Consider the following 23,284-nt stretch of genomic DNA (forward strand, 5'->3'; position numbering starts at 1 on the left):
CTAAAATGCCAAGGAATCGTTCTAAGGACTCTTTAACTATGTTCAGCATTTTAGTGTGAATTTCTCCTACTGTACACATTTTGCATATGAAAATTTGTCTGATAGATGCATCTCTGCAATCAGTTTTCCCTCACATAATGTATGTTTTGATGTCATCTTCACTAATATGTGCATTTTAACAAACACTTTCCCCTGACTGACATAAACCGTTTATCTACATATTATTTGGGTGAGGAGCTGCGTTGCAGAATTTGGAGTGTGACTTTCAAAAGATGGTTGTGTTTCAGTTCACATACTGTTTTTTGAAGTGGGGATTATGAAGGTTAACATTAGAATGTGGACCAAACCACATTTCTTCTTGCCCTTGCCCTTGCCACTGCCCAGGAGCAGGCAGCAGAAAGAGGCAGAGGTCAAGTGGCAGTAGCATCTGGCCCAGATCCTTGAGCAGATGGGCACGTGAATGAGTGACTGGCAAGAGTGGCAGGCAGCTGGTCTGCCTGGGCACCAATGAACCACATGTCTTCACTGATGGCTGCATGAGCTTCTATAGGTAAGAGCCTATTTTGCCAGATCTTGGTAGTGAAAAGTTGGAACATATTTATGTATTTGATCCTCCAGTAGAACTCTGAGGGGAGCGTCCATTGTATTTAGGTTTTAAGAAAAGAGAACCACTGAGTTGTTCTTGTAGCTACAACCTTTCACTGAGCTGGCAATTTCAAAACACAATATTAACATATATATCTTGATGATCATCTGGAACACCAAGAGCCTAAAACTCATATAGGTTATTTGCCCAGGATAAATGAAATGAAAAGTTCTTCACCATGCACTGAAACCATAGTAGTCTTGGTTTGGTACATGGCTTGTTTATGGAATGTCCCTCATCAGGACCATCCCTGCACACCTTTCATGCAGTCATGTTTAGGTGAATGTCACCATTCATGTATGTATCTCTGAGTTTTTGGATGTTCACAGAATTTGTCGGGAATTGCCATTTAGTTGTATTCATAGAGTCAGAAATGCCGACATTGGCTGTTTTTTAAAATAATAATATATTGTAATAGGACCAGTGAAAAAGGTCAAAAATGGGTGTGCCACAAAGCTTATTTTGGACATTTATGTCCTTGGCATAGAAGGGATCCAAATGAAGCTGTTTTGACCTTCATTGAAGTCCTGATTTCTTTTTCTGGATCCCTCAACATCTCAAAAATAACTAGTAAATGTCAACATTCACCTCATGCTTAGTGTAATCATACTCATATGGAGGGTCCAGTGTGGAACATAGGCCATTTACTTGCGCTAGATCAGACTATTTGATCATTGAACCACTGCCGCCTACTTTGACTGGTTGTAGCTCTACTGGGTATCAATCAGAGAGAGGCCTTCCTCTCTATTTCCCTAGTGATTATAAGATTTTATACAGTATTTTTTCTAACAGCTTCACACCTAACATCACCCAGGAATTATAAGAAACCCAAAAGTAGTCAAAAATCAGTAGTCAAAATCCATGCCGTTTGAAAGGACCAATCAACTGGCTTGTACCTAAACACAGGCAGAAACCAGTTCATTGACCTAAGGAACTATCATGCCATATTTGGTTATGATAAGAGGCATCCAAATGCATAGCCATGTCCCCTCTTCTCAGACCACATCACTCACTGGCCCTGCTTTGAGTGGTTTCTTTCCTGGCGTCCTTGAAACCAGTCACCACTGGCATGAGGCTCTTAATCTCAGGGTTGTGGGTTTGAGCCCCATGTTGGGCAAAAGATTCCTGTATTTCAGGGGGTTGGGCTAGATGATCCTCATGGTCCCTTCCAACTCTACGATTCCATGATTCTATGAGGTCCCTGGAAGGTTGTTTGGAAAAGAATGTGGTCCTTGGGGCTGAGAAAGGCTCTCCGCTCCTGGTTCAGATAAAAGGGAGGGTGGGAACGAGGAGTTGTCTTTTTGCACGATGACAACCTGGAGATGGTTGGATGAAGACAGAATAACTAATTGTTAGCTATGAACTATAGCCATAATAAACTTATTCGAAAGAAAAGGGGCTTCTGAAAAAAACAAAATATGGACAAAGGGAACAATTCACCCCACCCTACAATGAAGAAAAAATATTAAAAAGGGGCAAATCAAAGGAGGCAGGAAGATTAGGTTGTTTCTGGAGGAAACGTCCAAGTTGAGTTCCAGCAGAGTGGGACTCTTTTGTTTGAACATCTGTTCATTTGGGCGGGACAATTTATTGCCATGATATTATTGGCAGGAGAAAGGAAGGAGTGTGAAGTTAAAAATACAGAAACCCAGATTATTCGAAGATTCCAGACAGCTTCATTGACGAACCTCATATTTGGAAAAATAAAGACGAGGGTCTAAAACCATATGGAAAAAGTTCCCTCAGAAAAACCCATCGTCCGAGTCCAAAATGGGAGTTGGGAAGTTAGTTGGTGAAAGGAAAGCTTGCAGGGCTGAGAACAGGGAATAATAAAATCCTGCCATTGTTTCCCTGGAAGCTCCCATGTATACTTTTTAACCCTCTCAGCACCCCATGGCTGGTAGACAGACTGGCCCAGGTGATCACATGGCAAGGGAGCCTAGGCCTTTGAGGTTGAAGCCCAACTACCATTGCATCACACAGAGGTTAGCGCTGCCCCAAAATCTCAAACTAGATTAACTGTAGCTCCCCAAGGAACCAGGGTAGTTGTAGTTTTTGTGAGGGAGTAAGCTTAGGCATCCTTAGCAGCAGATTTTCATCTCAGTTTAATTATTTATTAAATTTTACATGTGGCTTGACTGTTCAAAAAGCAAACAAAATACAATATGGTTTGCAAAAAGAATAACACAAGCAGAATTTGAACGCAAGAGCAACCTCTCCCTTCTTGTGGTTTCCAGCAACTGGCATTTATTGCCTCTTGACTGTGAAGGAAGACCATGGCTATCTTATACAGTGGTACCTCGGGTTAAGAACTTAATTCGTTCTGAAGGACCGTTCTTAACCTGAAACTGAGGTAACACTTTAGCTAATGAGGCCTCCTGCTGCCGCCGCATTGCCACTGCACAATTTCTGTTCTCATCCTGAAGAAAGTTCTTAACCCGAGGTACTATTTCTGGGTTAGCGGAGTCTGTAATCTGAAGCTTCTGTAACCTGAAGTGTCTGTAACCCGACATACCACTGTATGGTTGCCAAACCTCCAGGCCTCACATGAAGTCTCCATGTTTGCTTGTCCACCCCTAGATAGCAGCAGGGTGGGGGTGGGGCTTAACCTCTAGATGGGCAAGAGTGTTTTTAGTAATGTGTTTTAGTAATAGTAATAGTAATAATTAATAAATTATTGAGACCGTGCATGCAGCTTGCAAGCTTCATCCCAGCAGGAGTGAGTTGCAAATTATAGCATAGATGTTTGGGGGGTGGGGCTGCGTTCCTCTGCTCCCCCCCCCCCATTAACCACCGTCTCCAAGGTCCACCTCCATGCCATCACCTAGGATATCGCTAGGTCTTAGGTTTGGACTCTGAAATTTCTAGGATGCTCCTGGCCTGGCAACCCTACCATAATGGCTTGGAATCACTGATGCCTCTGAGGATGCACAGAATCTGTTTCCTGCTCCCTTCTCCACTTCCTAGGAACAGCCAGAACTCTGCTGTGTCTATGCAAGCGGATTGAAGCCTTCTTTGATGTCTCTGTTCACAGGGAAACAATATTCAGCACTCCATATATAAAAGGCAGTGTGGCATAGTGGTTAGAATAGTGGCTTAGCGGCACAATGGTTAGACCAGGATCCGGGAGGCCGGGGTTCCAATTCTTGCTTGGCCATGAAGCTCAGACTGGGTGATCTTGGAAGCCAGTAACTGCCTCTCAACCTCGCCTACTTCACAGGGTTGTTGTGGGGATTAAATGAGGAAGGGGAGAACTCCACTCTGAGCTTCATGGAGGAGAAAGGTGGGGTATAAGAGCAATAAATAAATAAATTTCTCCTATGGATTGCCCAGATATCAGTGTTGGCACAGCAGATGAAGCAAACCCATTTTTTGCGAGTTGGTATCTTTAAAGCAGCCTTTGGCTCCTGGCAGGGTATGGGTTTCAAGGAATCTTCTCCGTCTGCAGAATATTCAGAGGCGCTTGTGTCTGTCCCCCCCCCCCCCCACAAATCTCCCATCTCCTTAGAGAGAGCTAAGATGATAATGCTTGTTGCCCCTTTCAAACCAGGAACTTTCATCCATCCTGCAGAAATGCCATCACAGTTCCCTTCCCTCCAACCCCTCTTGGAATATATATATACATATATATACATGGAGGGGAGTGTGTGTGTAGAATTGAAATATAACAAAGCAGCTTTTCAGTCACAGCGATAGCTGAGGAAGCGAATTGTACGAGCCTATTAAAGACTGTGTCTCTCTCCCCAACTGAAGTCTGTGGCTACGGTCGGCGCCAGCCTCTCGCGCTGAACCAGATGTGGAGAGGCGCCGTCCTTCCCGGCCACTGAATCTGAATTGCTCCAGGCCTCACACGAGGGAAACTGGAACGCACATGGAAAGCCACGGGGTTGTGGAAGGCGGGCTGCAGGCGGGGTGGGGGGGAAGCTTCCTCCAACGAAGCACAGAGCAGCAAAGTCAGGGGGAAGCTTGAAGCGTGGACAGAGGAAAGCCAGGGGTCTCCTGGTTGGCAGAATGGCACAAGATTAAGGCAGCAATGCAAGGATATAGGGAGAGCCTGGCTGTTAGATCAGGCCAAAGTGTGGCCCATATAATCTTACTCTGACCATGGCCAACCAGATGTCTGTTATGGGAAGCTCCTAAGCAAGACCCAAGTGCAGCAGAAAATATCCAGTTGTTGTTCTTCCCCACTGTCTGGTATACAGAAGTAGGCTACCTCCAGGCATGGAGGTTCTGCTGTCACAATGGGAAGAGCCTAGCTGCTGAATGAGGATGAATGGGGCCCCATCTAGCCCAGGAGCCTGTTCTGACAGTGCCCAACCAGATGCCACAATTGGGAAGCCTGCAAATAAGACTTCAGTACAAGAGCAACACCTGTGAATTCCAGCAACTGGCATTTGAGGGCATGGAGGTTCTGCTATCATAATAGACATTCAGAGGAAGAGGCCTGCCCATGGGTTCAGGTCAAAAGGAGCTCGTCTAGGCTAGCACTTCAGTCTCGCAGGGGCCAACCAGACGCTTCTTCAGAGAAGTCCACAAACAGGGCGTTACTGTAAAGTCAGTCTTCCTAGTGGTGATTCCCAGTAATGGGCTGTTAAGAGACCTACTGCCTTCAGTGGTAAAGGCAGAGCATAAGAAGAGCTCTGCTGGAGACCTGCTCATTGTCCTACACCCTGTTCTTACAGCGGCCAACCAGATGCCTAATAATAATAATAATAATAGTAATAATAATAATAAATTTTATTTGTACCCTGCCCATCTGGCTGGCTTTCCCCAGCCACTCTGGGCGACTTCCAACAAAGACAAAAATTACACTGAAATGTCACACATTAAAAACTTCCCTGAACAGGGCTGCCTTCAGATGTCTTCTGAATGTCAGGTAGTTGTTTATCTCTTTGACATCTGCTGGGAGGGCGTTCCACAGGGCGGGTGCCACTGTACCGAGAAGGCCCTCTGCCTAGTTTCCTGCAGCTTTGCTTCTCGCAATGAGGGAACCGCCAGAAGGCCCTCGGCGCTGGACCTCAGTGTCCAGGCAGAACGATGGGGGTGGAGACACTCCTTCAGGTATACTGGACTGAGGCCCTTTCCGTTTTCTATTAAGGAAAGCCCAAAAGCAGGACCTGAGCATAACAGAACTTTCCACACTCACAATCCCAGTGATTTGCATATTGCCTCTGACAGTGGAGGGAGAATATAGCCATTATGACTAGTATCCATTTAGGGTCTTTTCCTCCCATAAAGGAGACCAGCAGAAGTTATAAAAACTTCTCTCTTCCTTGACTCAAGGAAACCTCCACTCCTCAGGCTGCAGAGTTGCCTCTGCTGCACTAGTGGGTTTAGCAGGTTTTCAACACAGTAGCATGAACTTGCTGGACTATTTAGCAGGAGACAGGGCATTAAAATTATCCCTTTCATGAAAGCATTTAGAGAAATTGCTTAGATTCTGGGGATGGGTAGAAACATGGAATCACAGAAATGTAGAGTTGGAAGGGACAACAGGTGCCATCCTGTCTAACCTCCGCAATGCAGGAATAATTGCATTGGGGGCGAAACATAAAAAATCCCCAACAGCAGTCCAAAGTCAGCAAGCAGCAAATAAAATGTGAAAGGCCAAAAATTGGAGACGATCAGCTAAAATCAAATTGAAAAGTTTTTTTGTTTTGATTGGGCTTTTAAATCAGCATTGAGCAATTGTTTAATTCAGGCTGGGGGCCATATTCTCTTGTGGGAAACGTTCTGAGAGCTGCATGACAGTAGTGGGCGGAGCCAGCCAGAAGCAAAAAAAAAAAAAAAAAAGTTGTGGGTAGAGCAACAAACATTACTTTTTCCTTTGTGAAATAGGATACTGTTCAAGTCATGGAGAATTCAGACATTACTATGAATACACCACCCCATCCTGACAAGCAAGAGGCATAATCCCATTGAGGGATGTCTTCCAGCTAGCCAAAGGACTCAAGGAGGTTTGTGGAGCAAGGCCAGCAAGGGGGGAGCGGCTGGGGCTGGGGAATAGAATGGAGCAAGTCCTGAGGACCATAAAGACAGGGGCTGGAGGGCCACATCTGGCCTCCAGGCCTGAGGCTCCACATTACCAGCCTCAGTGAAAGCAGCACTCTTAAACCCATTTGCCTAGGAGTAGGCCCTGTTGAATTCAGAAGGACTTAACTTTTGAGGACACATGGGACTAATCTACACTGGTCAGTTAAAACGTTAAAACGTGTTATAAAAATGTGACACCAGAGGGCGCTGTAGAGCAGTGATCTGTCGTCAATGAGAAATTAAATTGAGAGCTGTATTACTGGGGGCATTTTAAACACGCTTTTATTTTTCCCAGATCAGTGTAGATCCAGCCACGGAGAGAGAAGATTCTTTTGCAAGTAGGAAGATTGTCTACACCAGAATCAGTTAGGGATGGACTAAGCAGTTACTTCCATCCTGTTTAGGTCTCCGCGGCACACAGTCATAGGTCTGTTGCATCTTGTAGTAGGACAGTATGTCCTGACCCATTCTGTTTTCTTGCCGTCCCATTCTGTTTTGTTGCATCTCATTCCGTCCTGTTCTGTCCCGTTTCTTTGCATGCCATTCTGTCATGTGCACTTTGTGTACCTTTTATATGTAAAACATACTTTCTAATGCTTTCTGGTGCACTTGCAAGTAAAAAAAGCACACCATGCACTTCCTGTGCATCTTTTATGCAATAATACATATTTTTGTGCAGCCTTTTTTGCATGCTCAAAGTACACTACAAAATCAGGAGCGAAGTGTCATCTGACTAGGAGGCATGTTCAGATCCACAAACAAGTGCGGGGATGTTGGATGCAGTCTGCCTGCCATGAAAAACAGACCAAGTGAATCCCACGCCTATAAGCAGCTATTCTTTAGAACTATAAAATGAAGAAAAAGAAAACCTGAGAGTCTGTCTCTGCTCCAGCCTGAATGTGGTTTCAGGCAAAACAACGTTGCCTTGCCAGATATCTGACCTAGAAAGAATGAGAATTAATTTGCTCCCCACTCCCCATGTCCAGAAGTAGTACTGTGATTTCACTTGGAATATAATACTATACCCCAGGACCACCCTGAGTTAGATTGAGCATTTTCATACAAGGCTTAAAATAGTTTGTGCCTAAATCCTGGGTCACCTCCAGCACTTGTAGCATCTTTCCATCTGGCAGAGCACTCACCTTGCTTGGAGTCATGTTTTCCTCTCCACAGAGGCTTCTCTGCCACTTTGCCGGCTGCTGCTCTATTTTATTAAACTGCTGGTTTTCTTGCTGCATCTGTTGCTGGACCTGCTGCTGGACCACCAGCGTGACCTGCTGTAAGAATGCTGCTGTTTCTCCATCCTTTTCGGCTCAGGAACATCTAGCCCTCAGCCCTTTTCCTCTAGAAAACACAGATCCCACTTCTTACACCAGTGTGACACACCACCCCAGCCTCCAAGCAGTGTGAGATTCCAGGAGTAGGAGGAGCGTTTGTCAGGATCTGGGTTACTTTTTGGAACAAAGAGGCAAAGCAGAGACTGCAGTGTCTTTATGATATATGGATTACTTACACATATATACAGCACATCATGTAGAGGGAAGTGAGAGGCAGATGGGGCTTGTCTACTTGGGAAGGGAGCCCCTCTAGGAGAAGGAAAACTGATCCTAAACCTCTGCTGCCTTGCGGGACATCTTCGGGAGAAAGGGCTAAGGAGGAAACCCTACTCAAAACCAGAGTGGAATCCCTAAGGTGGTTGGATGGCGCTTTGTACGCCTCCTTTGGAAACTCCTGTAGCCAGGTTGGTCTGCTTCCCATTGGACCACATCAGTGCGGCTGAGAGTGGGGTCTTGTTGTCTGGTCAGCCTAGGACCTCTGTATACACTGCCCATGCTTGCACCGCAGAGAGGTCATTTTGGTGCTGCTAATGTAACAGTTTGACTTCACACACCCCAGGCCCACTCTGTTGTCTCTCAAGACAGATGGATGCCAACAACATACAATCTGCATCTAGATGGAGAGAGCTCAGAGCACTGAAATCCCAGGAGGATTGTGCTCCTCCTCCCATTGCTGCAGCCTCGGACTCCAAGAGACCCAAAACATCATATCTGATCCTTTCTACAGCATAAAACATTCTCCTCCTGCTCTGGTCCCCCCCCCCAGCTTGCAAAGATAACCCCTCTTCCTGTTCACTTATGTCAGTGCCCACTGCAATTTCCCCCCTTCCTCCTGAAAAGCTGGCCTTTTATCTCTGCTAACTAAAGGTAAAGGTAAAGGGATGCCTGACCATTAGGTCCAGTCGTGGCTGACTCTGGGGTTGCGGCGCTCATCTCGCTTTATAGGCTGAGGGAGCCAGCGTACAGCTTCCGGATCATGTGACCAGGATGACTAAGCCGCTTCTGGTGAACCAGAGTAGCACACGGAAACGCCGTTTACCTTTCCGCAAGAGCAGTACCTATTTATCTACTTGCACTTTGAGGTGCTTTTGAACTGCTAGGTTGGCAGTAGCAGGGACCGAGCAAGGGGAGCTCATCCCGTCACGGGGATTTGAACCGGCGACCTTCTGATCAGCAAGTCCTAGGCTCTGTGGTTTAACCCACAGCACCACCCGTGTCCCATCTCTGCTAAACTAAGGACACCTCAATTCACAGAGGGGCTTTCACCATTTCCACCAATCTCTGTTAATGGCCTTCTTAATGGGTTAACAGTTCAGCCATTATGAGCATTTGTTCTTCCAAGACCCTCATCCAGCTATCTCTTCCAAACTAGCCCAGCTTAATAGCATAAATTGAGTTGCGCACAATTTAGCCAAACCTCATTAATTCTAACTTTTACTGAACCCAAGGATTGTGAGTGACTTACACCCACAAACTCTGGCACATTTCCCATTCCAAATCCACCAGTTAAAAGAATAAAATAAAATAAAAACACTCCATGAACATCAAGGTCAGGATTTAGGTGGTAGAGAGGAAGATGAAAGACCTATGACGTTTCTTACAGATGTTTCGTTAGAGACTTGGTGTGCTCATTAAGGGCCAAGCTAGATAAGAGGAGTCAGGCCAGAGATTAGATCCCATAACACTGGGAGGGAAGTTGGATTAGGGCCCTGGCACCAGAGAAGAAGATTTAACCTATTCTGAGTGTGAGAGAGAAGGGGGAGGCAGAAAGGGAGTGTGAGAAAAAAGGAGGCGGTGAAGAAAGTGAGCAAGATAGATGGGAGGTGGCAGCAAGGATTTGTGAGAGAGAAAAGGAGTGGCAGAAACAGAAAAAAAAGAGGGAGAGAAGGGAAATGGCAGAAAAATAGAGGAAAGGGGCATGTCTCCATCCCCTTCCAGCTCTAGTCTTGCCCACCATTGGGTATGGAGCTGGGCGCCCACCTTTGCCCTACAGGAAAGTAGCCATATGGGTCAAAACTTTTGTTACAGATCTGAGGTGACAAGAGTTTTGGGGTGAAAGGATACCTGTAACTGCTAGGGTTAGGGAATGTTAGAAACTAAGAAATGGCAACATTTAGATAATACTTAGAGCATTGAAGAGAAGATGCCAGACGCTAGATTTAAAATGCAGGCTAAACCAGGAAATCTTCTGGGGAGAAGGACTATCAAGGGCTAGATCTAGGCACATCAAAGAAGCATTTCAGTTAAACAGGTTGTAAGCTTTGCATGGGGACACAGGTGGCGCTGTGGATTAAACCACAGGGCCTAGGACTTGCCAATCAGAAGGTTAGCAGTTCAAATACCTGCGACGGGGTGAGCTCCCATTGCTCGGTCTTTGCTCCTGCCAACCTAGCAATTCGAAAGCACGTCCAAGTGCAAGTAGATAAATAGGTACCACTCCAGCGGGAAGGTAAACGGCGTTTCCGTGCACTGCTCTGCTTTTGCCAGAAGCGGCTTAGTCATGCTGGCCACATGACCCGGAAGCTATACGCCGGCTCCCTTGGCCAGAAAGCAAGGTGAGCGCCGCAACCCCAAAGTGGGCCACGACTGGACCTAATGGTCAGGGGTCCCTTTACCTTTACCTTTAAGCTTTGCATGAGAAATTGGGTTGGCAAAAACAGAACTCCACGGTGCCATTTGGTGTCACAGTGTTATCATGCCCAAACAATGCATATAAAGCGCTTTTTCTTTGCCAGTGCAGCTGAGTCCAAGGTGTAATTACCTGACAGTGGCCAGTCATTGACCCTCTTTTACCTGAACTTCGAGTAAATAATAGAGATGAGAGGGAGAAGTTACAGGGAAAATGTGTCCTTTTGAAATTTAGCGGTTGTGGAAGAACGGGGTGAACTCGGTGAGTTGCTGTGAAGGGTAGAACCATCTTGGCCAGCTGGGGCAGAGGCACAGAGATGGTTTGCAAGATGCTTTGAACTCCAGCGCTGCACTGCTGTGGGGAACAAGCCCCTCTTGACACGTAATACACTGAACTCTCTCCCAAAGTAGACCCAGGTGTAAATATGTGTACAACAAACCATATTTCTTAAAGACACTAGTCTCCACCGTGCCTTGATTTCCCAATGGAAACACAACCCTGGAACCCCCTGAAATCTTTCTGCCGCTCAGCAGAGATTGGGAATGATGCACAACCATTGTAACACTTTGAAGAAGACCAGGATTTGTGAGTTTATTTTCTTTTTACTGAGCAAAGGTATCTGATTTCTGTCCAAGTTGTTATGCACTTCCAATTTCTTTCCCCCAAAAGCCAGCTTTAGCACTTAGAGCTTCTTGAGGTTAGCTATGGCACATCACACATATTTTCCCCTTTCCACAAGCGTAAGCAGAAAAAAGCCATATACTGTGAGACAGTCCTGGCACCTTTTCCATGGGAAATTGCTGGAGCAGGCATGTAGAATCTCAGGCCTGGAGGGGCCTACAGCTACCTCTGTTTGGACCTTGAGATGCCTCTTCAGCTCACACCCTTCACTAGCCTGGCTTCATTTGTGAAAATGGCTTGCAAAAAGGCATTATATAAGGGAAAATCACTTTGCAAAGAAGTGCCCATTAGGCAAAATCTCTCTCTCACACACAAACATAAAATGCATATTAGGGTAAGTTCACACTCCCATCAGATGTCATGGAAATAAACAACTATTAGGCTTTTAGAAGACACCTGAAGGCAACCTATGTGGGGAAGTTAATAATAATAATAATAATAATAATAATAATAATAATAATAATAATAATTTATTTGTACCCTGGCCATCTTGCTGGGTTTCCCCAGCCACTCTGGCCGGCTTCCAACAAAGGTTAAAAATACATTAAAATGCCACACATCAAAAACTTCCCTGAAAAGGGCTGCTTTCAGATGTCTTCTAAATGTCAGGTAGTTTATCTCTTTGACATCTGGTGGGAGGGCGTTCCACAGGGCGGGTGCCACCACCGAGAAGGCCCTCTGCCTGGTTCCCTGTAACTTGGCTTCTCGCAGCGAGGGAACCGCCAAAAGACCCTCGGCGCTGGACCTCAGTGTCTGGGCAGAACAATGGGGGTGGAGATGCTCCTTCAGGTATACTAGGCTGAGTCCGTTTAATGTGTGACTGTGTTCAATGTTTTAAATTTGTTGGAAGCTGCTCAGGGTAGCTGGGCAACCCAGTCAGATGGGCAGCAATAAATAAATAAATAAATAAATAAATATTATTTTTATTATTACTAAAATGCTGGTGAATAAGGACTTTTTTTTGGAAAAAATGCATGAAGTGGAAATGTTGAACTTTAGAATGGAGAGAGAGAGAAAAATGAAATTGAAAGGTTCACCTAGATACATATCCCACTATCCTTGTCCCTGCTTTCTGGGGCTGATGGGAATTAAGAGTTGAGCAATGTCTCTAGAGCCACAGGTTTCTCATCCCAGCTGTGAAGGAGAGCACTTCATTTCCAAAAACTGACCTGGGAGAAGGGGTGAGTGACAGGTCCTGCCTTTCCAAACAATTTCTGAGCAAAGGACATCCCTCCGAATCTGGCCGAGTCAGTGTGAATTTGTTAAATCCACGTTAAGCACCTTGTTTGCTTTTGCTATAATTCAGACCACCTGAGATTGAACCGGGTTCCGTTTGCTAAGAACTCGTGTTAATTAATAAAGCCTATTTATTTGCTTAGAGATGTCTGCAGCCTCTGGGTCACATTTTACCATAATTGTTATTTTGAGGGGGTGGGGAAGGGATTCTCGGGGAGAGAGAGAGGTTAGAGCTAACTAGAAAGGAGCTGCATTTATTTTTCTTTGGCGGTATGTACAGCTAATGCACTCCAGGCTATTTCCACCCCTTCAGCTAAGCCGAATAAGAGGAGAAGGAAGGGTTAAAGCAGAGGTGCCAGAGGAATAATAGAACTGTAGAGTTGGAAAGGATCCAATGGGTTGCCTGGTCTCACCCCCAGGAAGGCAGGAGGGCAAGCTTAGAACTGGCTATTCGCTTTGGAAGGCAGGGAAATTATCAACAAGTTATTTTAGAGCAGGAGTGGGAAACCCTTTTCAGTCCAAAGGCCACATTTTCCTTCCAGGGTGGGGGGTGGGGGTAGAGGGATGCCCATGCCAGTGGTGGGAGGAGCCAGAGGCAAAACCAGACAGAGCAACTAATACGAATTTCCCCCTTTGCACAGTGTGTTAGTTTCTGCACGCATCCCCCTTTCTTTATCCCAAACTCTCCAATTGTCCCGATTTCCCAGGGACAGCCCCGGAATTACAAAAGCTTCTGATAATAATAATAATAATAATAATAATAATAATAATAATAATAATAATTATTATTATTTTATTTATACCCCATCCATCTGGCTGGGTTTCCCCAGCCACTCTGGGCGGCTTCCAACAAAATATTAAAATACCGTAACATGTCAAACATTAAAAACTTCCCTAAACAGGGCTGCCTTCAGATGTCTTCTAAAAGTCTGGTAGTTGTTCTTTGACAACTGGTGGGAGGGCATTCCACAGGACGGGTGCCACTACTGAGAAGGCCCTCTGCCTGGTTCCCTGTAACTTGGCTTCTCGCAGCGAGGGAACCGCCAGAAGGCCCTCAGAGCTGCACCTCAGCATCTGGGCAGAACGATGGGGGTGGAGATGCTCCTTCAGCTATACAGGACTGAGGCCATTTAGGGCTTTAAAGGTCAGCACCAATACTTTGAATTGTGCTCGGAAACGTACTGGGAGCCAATGCAGATCTCTCAGGACCGGTGTTATGTGGTCCCAGCGGCCGCTCCCAGTCACCAGTCTAGCTGCCGCGTTCTGGATTAGTTGTAGTTTCTGGGTTACCTTCAAAGGTAGCCCCACGTAGAGCGCATTGCAGTAGTCCAAGCAGGAGATAACCGGAGCATGCACCACTCTGGCGAGACAGTCCACGGGCAGATAGGGTCTCAGCCTGTCCCTCAGAGTGTCCCTATTTCCCATCAGTGCCACTGCTGTCGAGCTTGGGGGTGAGCATGAGCCGGCGCTTGCCCTGGGTGACAGTTGCAGCTGTAAGCGAGCACCCCGCAGCCTCTCCATGGCTGCCTTAAATGCCAGCCTCCTCTCTTGGGCAGCTCATAGCGGCTACTGGAGAGCAGGTGAGGAGGAAGAGATTTGCCAACACGGAGGCATAGCTTCGTGTGACGCATGGCTCTGAGGTACAGGCAGGGAGCAGGGTGGTGGGAATGCTCTGCTGGCAGAGCATCGAGTAGGTTCAGTTGGGGAGGGGAAGAGTGAGAAACGCCTCTGTTTTCATCTGAGGAACGTCTGAGGATATGCTATCCTCCATTCAGGAAGGCAAGAAGCACGACCAGCTCAAAGAGACATCCCTGCAGGACAAAATCAACTAGAGAGGGTGCCAAGCAGTAAAAGGTGGGGCCTGGGAAGGGTTCTGAGGGCCAGGTGGAGTGGTCTGAGGAGCTTCATGCATCCCCAAGGGCTGAGCCCTCCACCCCCTGTTTTAGAGTCAGTCTCTTGAGCCCTCAATCCCAACTCATCTCTTAGTGAGCAATCCGGGCACGCAGCAAAACGTTTCGCCACATCACAGTCACTTAGATTTGACACACAGCAGAAGAATCTGGGGCAACCCTGCTGAAAATCAAAGGGGATGTCATAAAATTATTCCCTTTTTTTATAAAAAGTGAATTCCAGAATAACTTTCTTTCCCGCCATTAGGGAACAAATGGAAGCCAGATGTTTGCATAACAGAGCGGGAGGCAAAATTGCTGTATAGGATTTCAGGACAGAATTTAAACTGAAACACACGCCCAGGGACCATTCTCTGGCAGACTGCACCTTCCTAGGCTGCATTTTACAGAATCATGTGATAGTAGAGTTGGAAGGGAACCAAAGACTCATCTAGTCCACCCCCCTCTGCAATGCAGGAATCTCAACTAAAGCACCCATGACAGATGGCCATCCAATCTCTGCTTAAAAAGCTCCAAGGAAGGAGAGTCCACCACCTTCCGAGGGAGTCTGTTCCGCTGTCAAACAGCTCCTACCACCAGAAAGTTCTTCCTAATGTTTAGACTCTCATTTCTTGTAATTTGAATCCATTGGTTCAGGTCCTTGGGTGGGTGGGGGAATAGATACATACAAATCACCCATGTGGGGTAATTAATAAACGAATGCACCCAATGCCTACATCCAGAAATTCAGGGCAAGCAAACTCTGGTAATAGAGAAAGACCCAACAACAGTTTTAAAGTCACAAAAGCAAGCAGCAAAATATTGTGGGGATTTAAGTTAAGGTTACCAGATTTTTTTTTCCAAAGAATACGGGGACACTTTTTTAAAAAAAAGAGAGAGAGAAAAAGTTATTTTTTAAAAAAGTTTGTTTTTCTTAAAAAAGAAGTCCCAGCCTGCTCTCTTGGAGTGCTAGCCACCGTGGAGTAGGCTCAGGTCAGGCCTGGGCTCGGCCAGGTATCCTTGCCCTCCCGGTGCTCTCCTACCTCTCCTCCTCAGCGGCAGCGGCAAGGTCAGGGCTCCCCTCTTTTTTCTCCTCCATCTTTCTCTCTCTTCCTTCTCCCCCTGCTCCCTGCTTTGGCTCCAGGGTTTTCCTGGCCCTGGAGCGCCACTGGGCAGTTGGCTGGGTGGACGGGCGCTCTCACTCCCGGTTTGATTTGGGTCGTGGGGTGTGTGTGTCAGTGGTTCCCCCAGTTGACGCGCCGGGCGTCCCTGGTTCCCCCTCGGCAGCAGCAGTGGTGGTGGCAGAGGCAGTCAGCAGGCCGGAGCCAGCCTGATAGCGCAGTTGGCTCTGTCTGGCTTCAGGAGCTGCTCGCTGCCATGGCGCACGCCATTTTGCCTCGCCGGAAGTCCCCATATGCTGTTTCTTGTGTTGTTGAACCAATCACACAACATTCATTCCCTACTAATAAATCTACAACACTTAAAATATAAATCCGGGGACATTCTGGGGTGGATTTTGTCTGGGGAGAGCTTTATAAATCCAGGGACTGTCCCTGGGAAATGGGGACATCTAGTTACCATAATTTAGGTTGTTAAACCTTTAAAATATCCTATCCTGAGTCACTACCATATCTTACCCATTTCTACCCCTCTTAGCAGTGAAGCACACTTTAGCAAGTTTAAACATGCTTTACTTACAAAGTTCCAAAGGTCAGGTTCATTCATTTTTTCCATGAAGCAACAATTAAACACAGGCAGAAATCTTGGGATACAAAATATAGTGAAATAGTTCTAAGCATGTGGTCTGAGCTTGTAGTGAGCAAGCTCAGGCACTTCCTATCTCAGTGAGTTCATATGGTGAAAAAGGAGAATGAATAAATGAGTTAATTTCCTTCCAGGTGAGAGGCATGACTGCAATTTCCCACAGTCCTCCTCTCTGGAGCAGCAGGAAACAAGTCTATTCTTTCTTACATGTGATAGCCCTCCAGATGGCTATTGTATCAACTCTCAGCATTTTCTTCTCCAGGTACATTAAGGGTATAGTTCCTGCCCACCCAGGTGTGATGTGTATGGAAAGCTATGCTCCGCCTCCACATTCAGAGGCAGCAATGCTTCTGAATACCAGTGCCAGAAACCACAGGAAGGGAGAGGGCTCTTGAGCTCAGATCCTGCTTGCTGGTTTTCCATAGGAAACTGTTCAGCCACAGTGAGAAAAGGATGCTGGATGAAATGGGCCATTGGCCTGATCCACCAGGCTCTTCCTATGTTCTTGTGGCTTCATCGTGGCATCATCATTGCCTCTCTTTTGTCCCTCAACAGGTGAGAGCTTGAGTGCATCCCGCAGCTCCGCCAAGCGGAAGAAGAAGCAGAGGAGAAACCGCACCACATTCAACAGCAGCCAGCTCCAGGCTCTGGAGAGGGTCTTTGAGAGGACACACTATCCCGATGCCTTTGTCCGGGAGGAGTTGGCACGGAGGGTCAGCCTTAGCGAGGCCAGAGTGCAGGTGAGAGGGAGAAGAGAATAGCTGAAGGCAACCATCTCTCCAGAGATGTACACCTGCAGGGACCGGAATGAAGTTGTGGGTGTTCAAGCTCCCTGTAGTTCCGTGGTAGAGCATCTCCTGTACATGCAGAAGGTCCCAGGTTCCATACCTGATAGCATCTCTGGGTAGGGCTGAGAAAATACTATGCCTGAAACCCAAGAGAGCAACTGCCAGCATACTGAGCTAGACAGTCCAAGGGTCTGACTCAGTATAAGACAGCTTTCCATGTTTAATTCTGCCCATGCATATTTATTCAGAACCATGAGGACTGGCATATTTATTCTTCTTTTAGAGGAAAGGTTGCAGCTCAGTGTTGGAGCATTTGCTTTGGATGCAGGAGGTCCTGGCTTTAGCCCCTTGTGGCATCTCCAGGTAGGGCTGGGAATGTCCCCTGCCTGAAACCCCGGAGAGCTGCTGCCGCCAGTCAGTGTGGACAATATTGAGCTGAATGGACTCATGTTCTTACTCAGTATTATCTTCCTTAAATTGCAGATTAAAATAACATCCTAGCACTCTTCCTCTCTGCCAGGTATGGTTTCAGAACCGGAGGGCCAAATTTCGCCGAAATGAGAGGGCCATGCTTGCCAACAGATCGGCATCACTCCTCAAATCCTACAGCCAAGATGCAGCCATTGAACAACCCATGGCCCCCCGTCCAACCAACCTGAGCCCAGACTATCTCTCCTGGTCAACAACATCCCAATACAGGTAAGTCCAGAGCAGTCTTCAGTTTTCCTTTCTGTGCAGAAAAGAACCCAGACCATTTTCCTACACAGACCTACAAAGCAGATTAAAAGGTAAAGGTAAAGGTACCCCTGCCCGTACGGGCCAGTCTTGACAGACTCTGGGGTTGTGCGCCCATCTCACTCAAGAGGCCAGGGGCCAGCGCTGTCCGGAGACACTTCCGGGTCACGTGGCCAGCGTGACATCGCTGCTCTGGCGAGCCAGAGCTGCACACGGAAACGCCGTTTACCTTCCCGCTGATAAGCGGTCCCTATTTATCTACTTGCACCCGGAGGTGCTTTCGAACTGCTAGGTTGGCAGGCGCTGGGACCGAGCAGCGGGAGCGTACCCCGCCGCAGGGATTCGAACCGCCAACCTTTCGATCGGCAAGTCCTAGGCGCTGAGGCTTTAACCCACAGCGCCACCTGCGTCCCTCTACAAAGCAGATTAGCAACAATAATTATATCCATTTTCAAACAAAAGTGCTAACAATACCAGGGACAAGAAAAGTAGGGAAACTGAAGTTGCTTCAGTTGCCTAGAGAATGCTTATTTTGCAAGGGAGCAGGAGGAGAGAGATGGTCTAAAATCAGAGCATGCTGCTCCACTTCAAAGGGAAATAGAATTTAGAAGTGTAAAGAAATTAAGTTCAGAGAGCAGCATAACTTTGTCACTTACTGAAATTGCAAACGAAGGCATGCATGCAATCAGAGTCATGCAAGATGGATTGAGATGAAAGTGTGTGAGATGATATGCGTAGGTTCCCACAACATATTCAGAAAAAGATGCTGATCTCAAGAAGCAAGTTTGAGGTTTATCTTTTTACTGGTACTGCCAAAAATACAGTTACACACCTGTCTCTGTCCTCCCCCTAGATAACGAATAGCCATGACCAGAGCTCCAGGACATATTACAGCCCAGCAAAAACATTCAAGAAAGTGTGAGCTTGAAGTGTAGGAAGAAATTCAGAAGTGTGAGAAAGTCACAGTCACACCCCATCTCAATACTGTTATAATTGTACAATAATGATAATTTGGGGGCATTTCAATTATCACTGCAGATCTCCATGTGTTGCCTTTCAGCTAGTTCTGCTATTTTCTGTGCACAAATGTGTTCAAATGGTTTGGAGTGCTCCAATATCTTCTTAAGTGGAGTTTTCCATAGAACATAACAGAACTTTCACACCTTTGTTTTGAAGCTGAAGCATTTTTGCTTCCAAACACCACAAAGGGTGAGAAGAATCAGTGGCTACAAAGCTAACATTTTTCCCACCTGCCCCAACCCTGGAACACCACACATCTGATGTGAAGTAGGGCTGATGAGAGATGCGATGTGGGCAGAGGGTGGGTGGCCTTGAGCAAGCAACAGTTGCTGTTAAGACTTATAACTCTTTTTTGTTTCCCTCTCTCCCCACCTCGCATTGCTCAGCAACACAGTGCCTCCGTACACTTCTAGCAGCCCCACCACGCCCACCCAAGGGGTCAACATGGCCAACAGCATTGCCAGCTTACGCCTCAAAGCCAAAGAGTTCAGCCTTCATCAGAACCAGGTGCCCACTGTGAACTGACCACGGGGTCGTGCCGAAGAGGCAAGCCTGCCTCATGTTCCCCTGCAGCCAGGATCTCCACCCCCACCTGCTTCAAAGTCCAGCCCCGCTGGGCAGCCGAGACCTTGATGATTCTTGCTCCAGCAACACCAACACCTTCATACGTTGTCCGTCTCTCTTACTCTGCCCTTTGTCTCTTTCACGTCCTCTCTGGAAGACAGACGTTCACAATGTCTTTCTTTCCCCCCAAATTAAATTCATTGGCTTTGAGGAACGGAGGAATGAGACACTCTGGCAGGGTTTGATTTTAGCAGATGGGGTGGCCAAGAGAAACTATCTAACCCTCCAGAGGCGATGGTGAGAAGTGTAAAGCCAAATCACCCTACAGTTACTTCACCCTTTCTTTTCTCAGCAGATCAAAAGTTCAGAGCTGTTCACCTGAAGTTTTGAAAGAGAAGAACTTTACCTCCTGAGAACTTGATGAAAGTTTCTGAACCTGCTGTACCTGTATTCACTCATCCAGCCCCACATGGTACAAATGTACATTTTGGGGGTATACAACAACTCAGCATTGCTATAACAGAGAGGCTGCATTTTTCCTTTTTGCTCAAATGCGCACACCCCATTCCTTTAAAAACACCCTCTGGAAGATAAGAGGGGAACTCACAATAACTCAGAGTGGTTCTGTAAGAGATTGTCAGATACCCTGCTTACTCTGCTGGTTTCCACAGAGGTTGTGCGCCATTTGAGGGTCATGCCCTTTGGCTTTCAAAAACTGGTGTGTGTCTTTAGGATGAGCAGGGCATTGGTTGATGGGATGTTGAGTCCCAGAGAGGGACAGGACTCAGAGGCAGGGAGTGCTGAATGGATTGGATGCCCCAAGACACAAGACTGTCATCTATTCACGTTCAACCCCTGGAGGCATAAGCATCCCCAAAACTCTCATCACAAAAAATGAAGTCCCTGGAGCCCTCTGTCAGCAGCCTACAGCCATTCTGCCCCAATCCAGGAAGGCTGACATGGTATGTATGCCGTGTGGTTGTAAGAATGGCTACAGGATGTGCAAAACAGGGGAGTTGGTGAGAGGTGATAGGCACCCCTGAAATGCGGAAGGGTCCTAGCAGTGCGCTGCCAGTGACCTGCATTATAAACTATTCCAGGGTGAACACAGCACCACCTCTCTCTCACTTATCATTTTCCCAATCCACCTTCTCCCAGAGGCCTCTGGCACATCTTTCGCAGCCAGGGACCCTCACCTCATTCCTGCCAATCACAGATGGAGTCCCACTTGTACATGTCACACTGCCTTCCAATCAGCCTCTGCCCTTGTTGCCTCGCAGCCAATCACCTCTGGCTTGGGTGGTGAGTGAGAAACAGTGTGACCCTCAACAGGAGATACAGAAAAGACGATGAGGGATGGATCAAACCAACTCTCTTTGTACCATTTCGTACCCCGTCCATGTGCCCATTTGCTGGTTGGGGGAATTCGGGACTCTGCGTGTCAGAGAGAAGCTGTGATGGCTTGAGGGTTTTTGTGAAGATCCCAGCTTTTTCATAGCAATTTGAGACTATGGAATTGTGTATAAGGAGGAAATGCAGGTTGTTCCTCCAAAGAATTTGAACAGAATCCCCTGCCAGTGAAGGGAGAGGGGGAATAACACTGCCTACAAGAGCCTAAGTAAGGGGCTAGAGGTATTGAGGAGTTTGAGCTTTGCAAATTCCGGTTGGTAATGAGCTGATTTTTTGTTTCCAGGATGAGCTTCTAGACTCAAGAAAATGTTCACAAAAGAAATAATGAAAAGTCAAATTTTCATTTGGATTTTTTTTAAAAAAAAACAGATTGGGGGGAGGGGAAGGGGGATGGAAGAAATTTGCAAAGCAGCGCAGACCAGGAAGAGCTAGAGGAAAGAAACCCAGTTCTGCAATTTCTTCTCAACTCAAAATGTTGGTGGTTATGATTCCAAATTATTTCAAACTCTACGAGTTTCAAGGAACTCTCTTTGTTTCAAAATGGCTGCCAGAGATGGCATGAACGTAATAGTGGCTGGTGAAATCTGGCTGTTTTTTGTTTTTGTTTTTTTTAATTCAATGCTTATAAAATAAATATCAGATGGTTTCTACATGCCGCATTCAAACCACCTCTGTGATTTGGTATTCGTACTGTGTTGTGTCTCCTATCGCTAACTTGGAGGAGAGCATTTATATGGAGAAGGGCAGAACCAATATCCCATGCCACATTTAGCCTGGACAGGGGAGTCCACTCAAAGTCAAGCTGAGCAAAATATTTTTAAAAAATCAAATGGAAATTATAACTAGTAGGCCCGCAAAGAAAGTCTGAAAGGGGCCTGTCTGCGGTATTATTAATTTTATTTATTCGTTGCATTTATACTCCACATTTTCCTCAAAGTAAGCTCAAGGAGGTGTACATGGTTCTCCACCCCTCCTTGTTTAATCCCCACAACCCTGAGAGGTAGGCTGGACTGAGAGGCAGTGACTAGCCCAAGGTCCCCCAGTGAGCATCATGACCAAGAGGGGACTTGAACTCTGGTTTCCCATGGCCTAGTCCAACTCTCTACACCATCACTGCACCATACTACCTCTCTATTATTACTACTGCTGCTACTACTACTACTCTGCTTGCCCTTCACCAGCAGGTCCCAGGTCAGGTTGGAGGAACAACAACAACAATAAAAACACCAGTTAATAGTTCCTTGGAAAGATGAGCTCCAGGACAGGTATTTTAAAAGATGAGGAGGCACTGAGATCCATCAATCCCATGAGTCTCAAACCCTCGGTGTGTTAGGGTCTTCTCCTGCATGCAAAGACAGGCTCCAGCATATTTAGTGCACCAGACCAACTGTGCGTCCCGTGGTCAAGAAGGCAGTTTCTGCATGTGCTGTAGAGGCAAGTGAGGGGCAGATGGGGCTTGCTGTTAACCTGGGAAAGGAGCCCATCTTGTAGAAGGAAAATGCTGATCCTAAACCTCTGCTAACTTGTGGGATATCCTTGGGAGAAGAAAAGGTTAAGGATTAAACCCTACACAAATCCGGAGTGGAGTCCCTATTGAATGGCACCTTGTACGCCTCCTTCAGGCAACTCCTGGTGCCCAACATATTGCTCTGCTTTCCTTTGGACCACAATGCCCAGGCTTTGAACCCAGGGGAGTCACTTCTGTGCTGCTAAAGCAGTGGTTTGTTTCACCCCTGGAAGCGTAGTCCATTGATTTCTAATACAGATGGATGCCAACAGCAAAAATGAGGCATTGGCCTGACATAGCCACGAAGTATCACTAGAGGGCAGCCTCTGACAACTTGCTGCCTTCCAACTTTTTTTGACTACTGCTTCCATCAGCGCCTAGTTTGCACAGCTGTGCATGCATCTGCCCCAGCATCACATGGCTATGCTGACTGAGACTGATGGGAGTTGTAGCCCAAAACATTTGAAGAGCACCAGACCCTGGCTGAAAGGTTGATTCACTGAGGGGAATATGCCTCTGAATGCCAGTTGCTCCGAATCACAAGTATTGAGAGTTCCTATTGCGCTCCGGTCCTGTTTGCAGGATTCCCATTCCTTTCACCTGAACCAGAAGCTCTTTTAAAGACCTTGCAATGAGGCTTAAGAACTGATTGGTCAAATCTACCCACATAGTGTTACTCTTGCTGCAGGTCCCAGTATTATGACTAATACTGTTAGCCTGTGTGTGCCAGAGCCTCATCTACACCCCCAGCTGAATCGGAAAACATTTAGTTCACATTGCATTCCATCTGCTCAGTCTTGCAGTATCTCCTTGGTGGGGCTGTTTCCTTATCCTTTAATCTCCCCTTCAACACAGAACAACTTCCTTACCAGCAAGCTTCTGCTGTGTCTAATTCCCCAAACAATGTGCTAAAAATGAACTAGAGACATAGCCCGAGATGCAAACCAGGGCAGGGTTCTCCCTGCTTCCCACAGTACTCCACACAATCTGGAGGGCCAGATAAAGAGCTCTGGAGTGCCACCTCTCACCTCTGGAAGTCATGTGC

General features: G+C 46.7%; 1 protein-coding gene across 3 annotated transcripts in view; it reads left to right on the top strand.

Moving 5' to 3' along the window:
- PRRX2 (paired related homeobox 2) overlaps positions 1 to 21,397 on the top strand; it is a 65,096-nt gene extending 43,699 nt beyond the window's left edge. Inside the window, exons 2-4 of one of the 3 annotated variants that reach the window (XM_083722547.1) lie at positions 16,771 to 16,955; positions 17,524 to 17,702; positions 19,145 to 21,397. In XM_083722547.1, coding sequence (XP_083578673.1) covers positions 16,771 to 16,955; positions 17,524 to 17,702; positions 19,145 to 19,283 — 503 coding nt within the window. In that variant the 3' untranslated portion in view covers positions 19,284 to 21,397. The remainder of the gene's footprint in view (positions 1 to 16,770; positions 16,956 to 17,523; positions 17,703 to 19,144) is intronic. The other 2 variants (XM_083722548.1, XM_083722549.1) reach the window with 2 other exon arrangements.
- The last annotated feature ends 1,887 nt before the right edge of the window (positions 21,398 to 23,284 follow it).

Source organism: Podarcis gaigeae, assembly GCF_964106915.1.
Source record: "Podarcis gaigeae genome assembly, chromosome: Z".
Lineage (NCBI taxonomy): Eukaryota > Metazoa > Chordata > Lepidosauria > Squamata > Lacertidae > Podarcis > Podarcis gaigeae.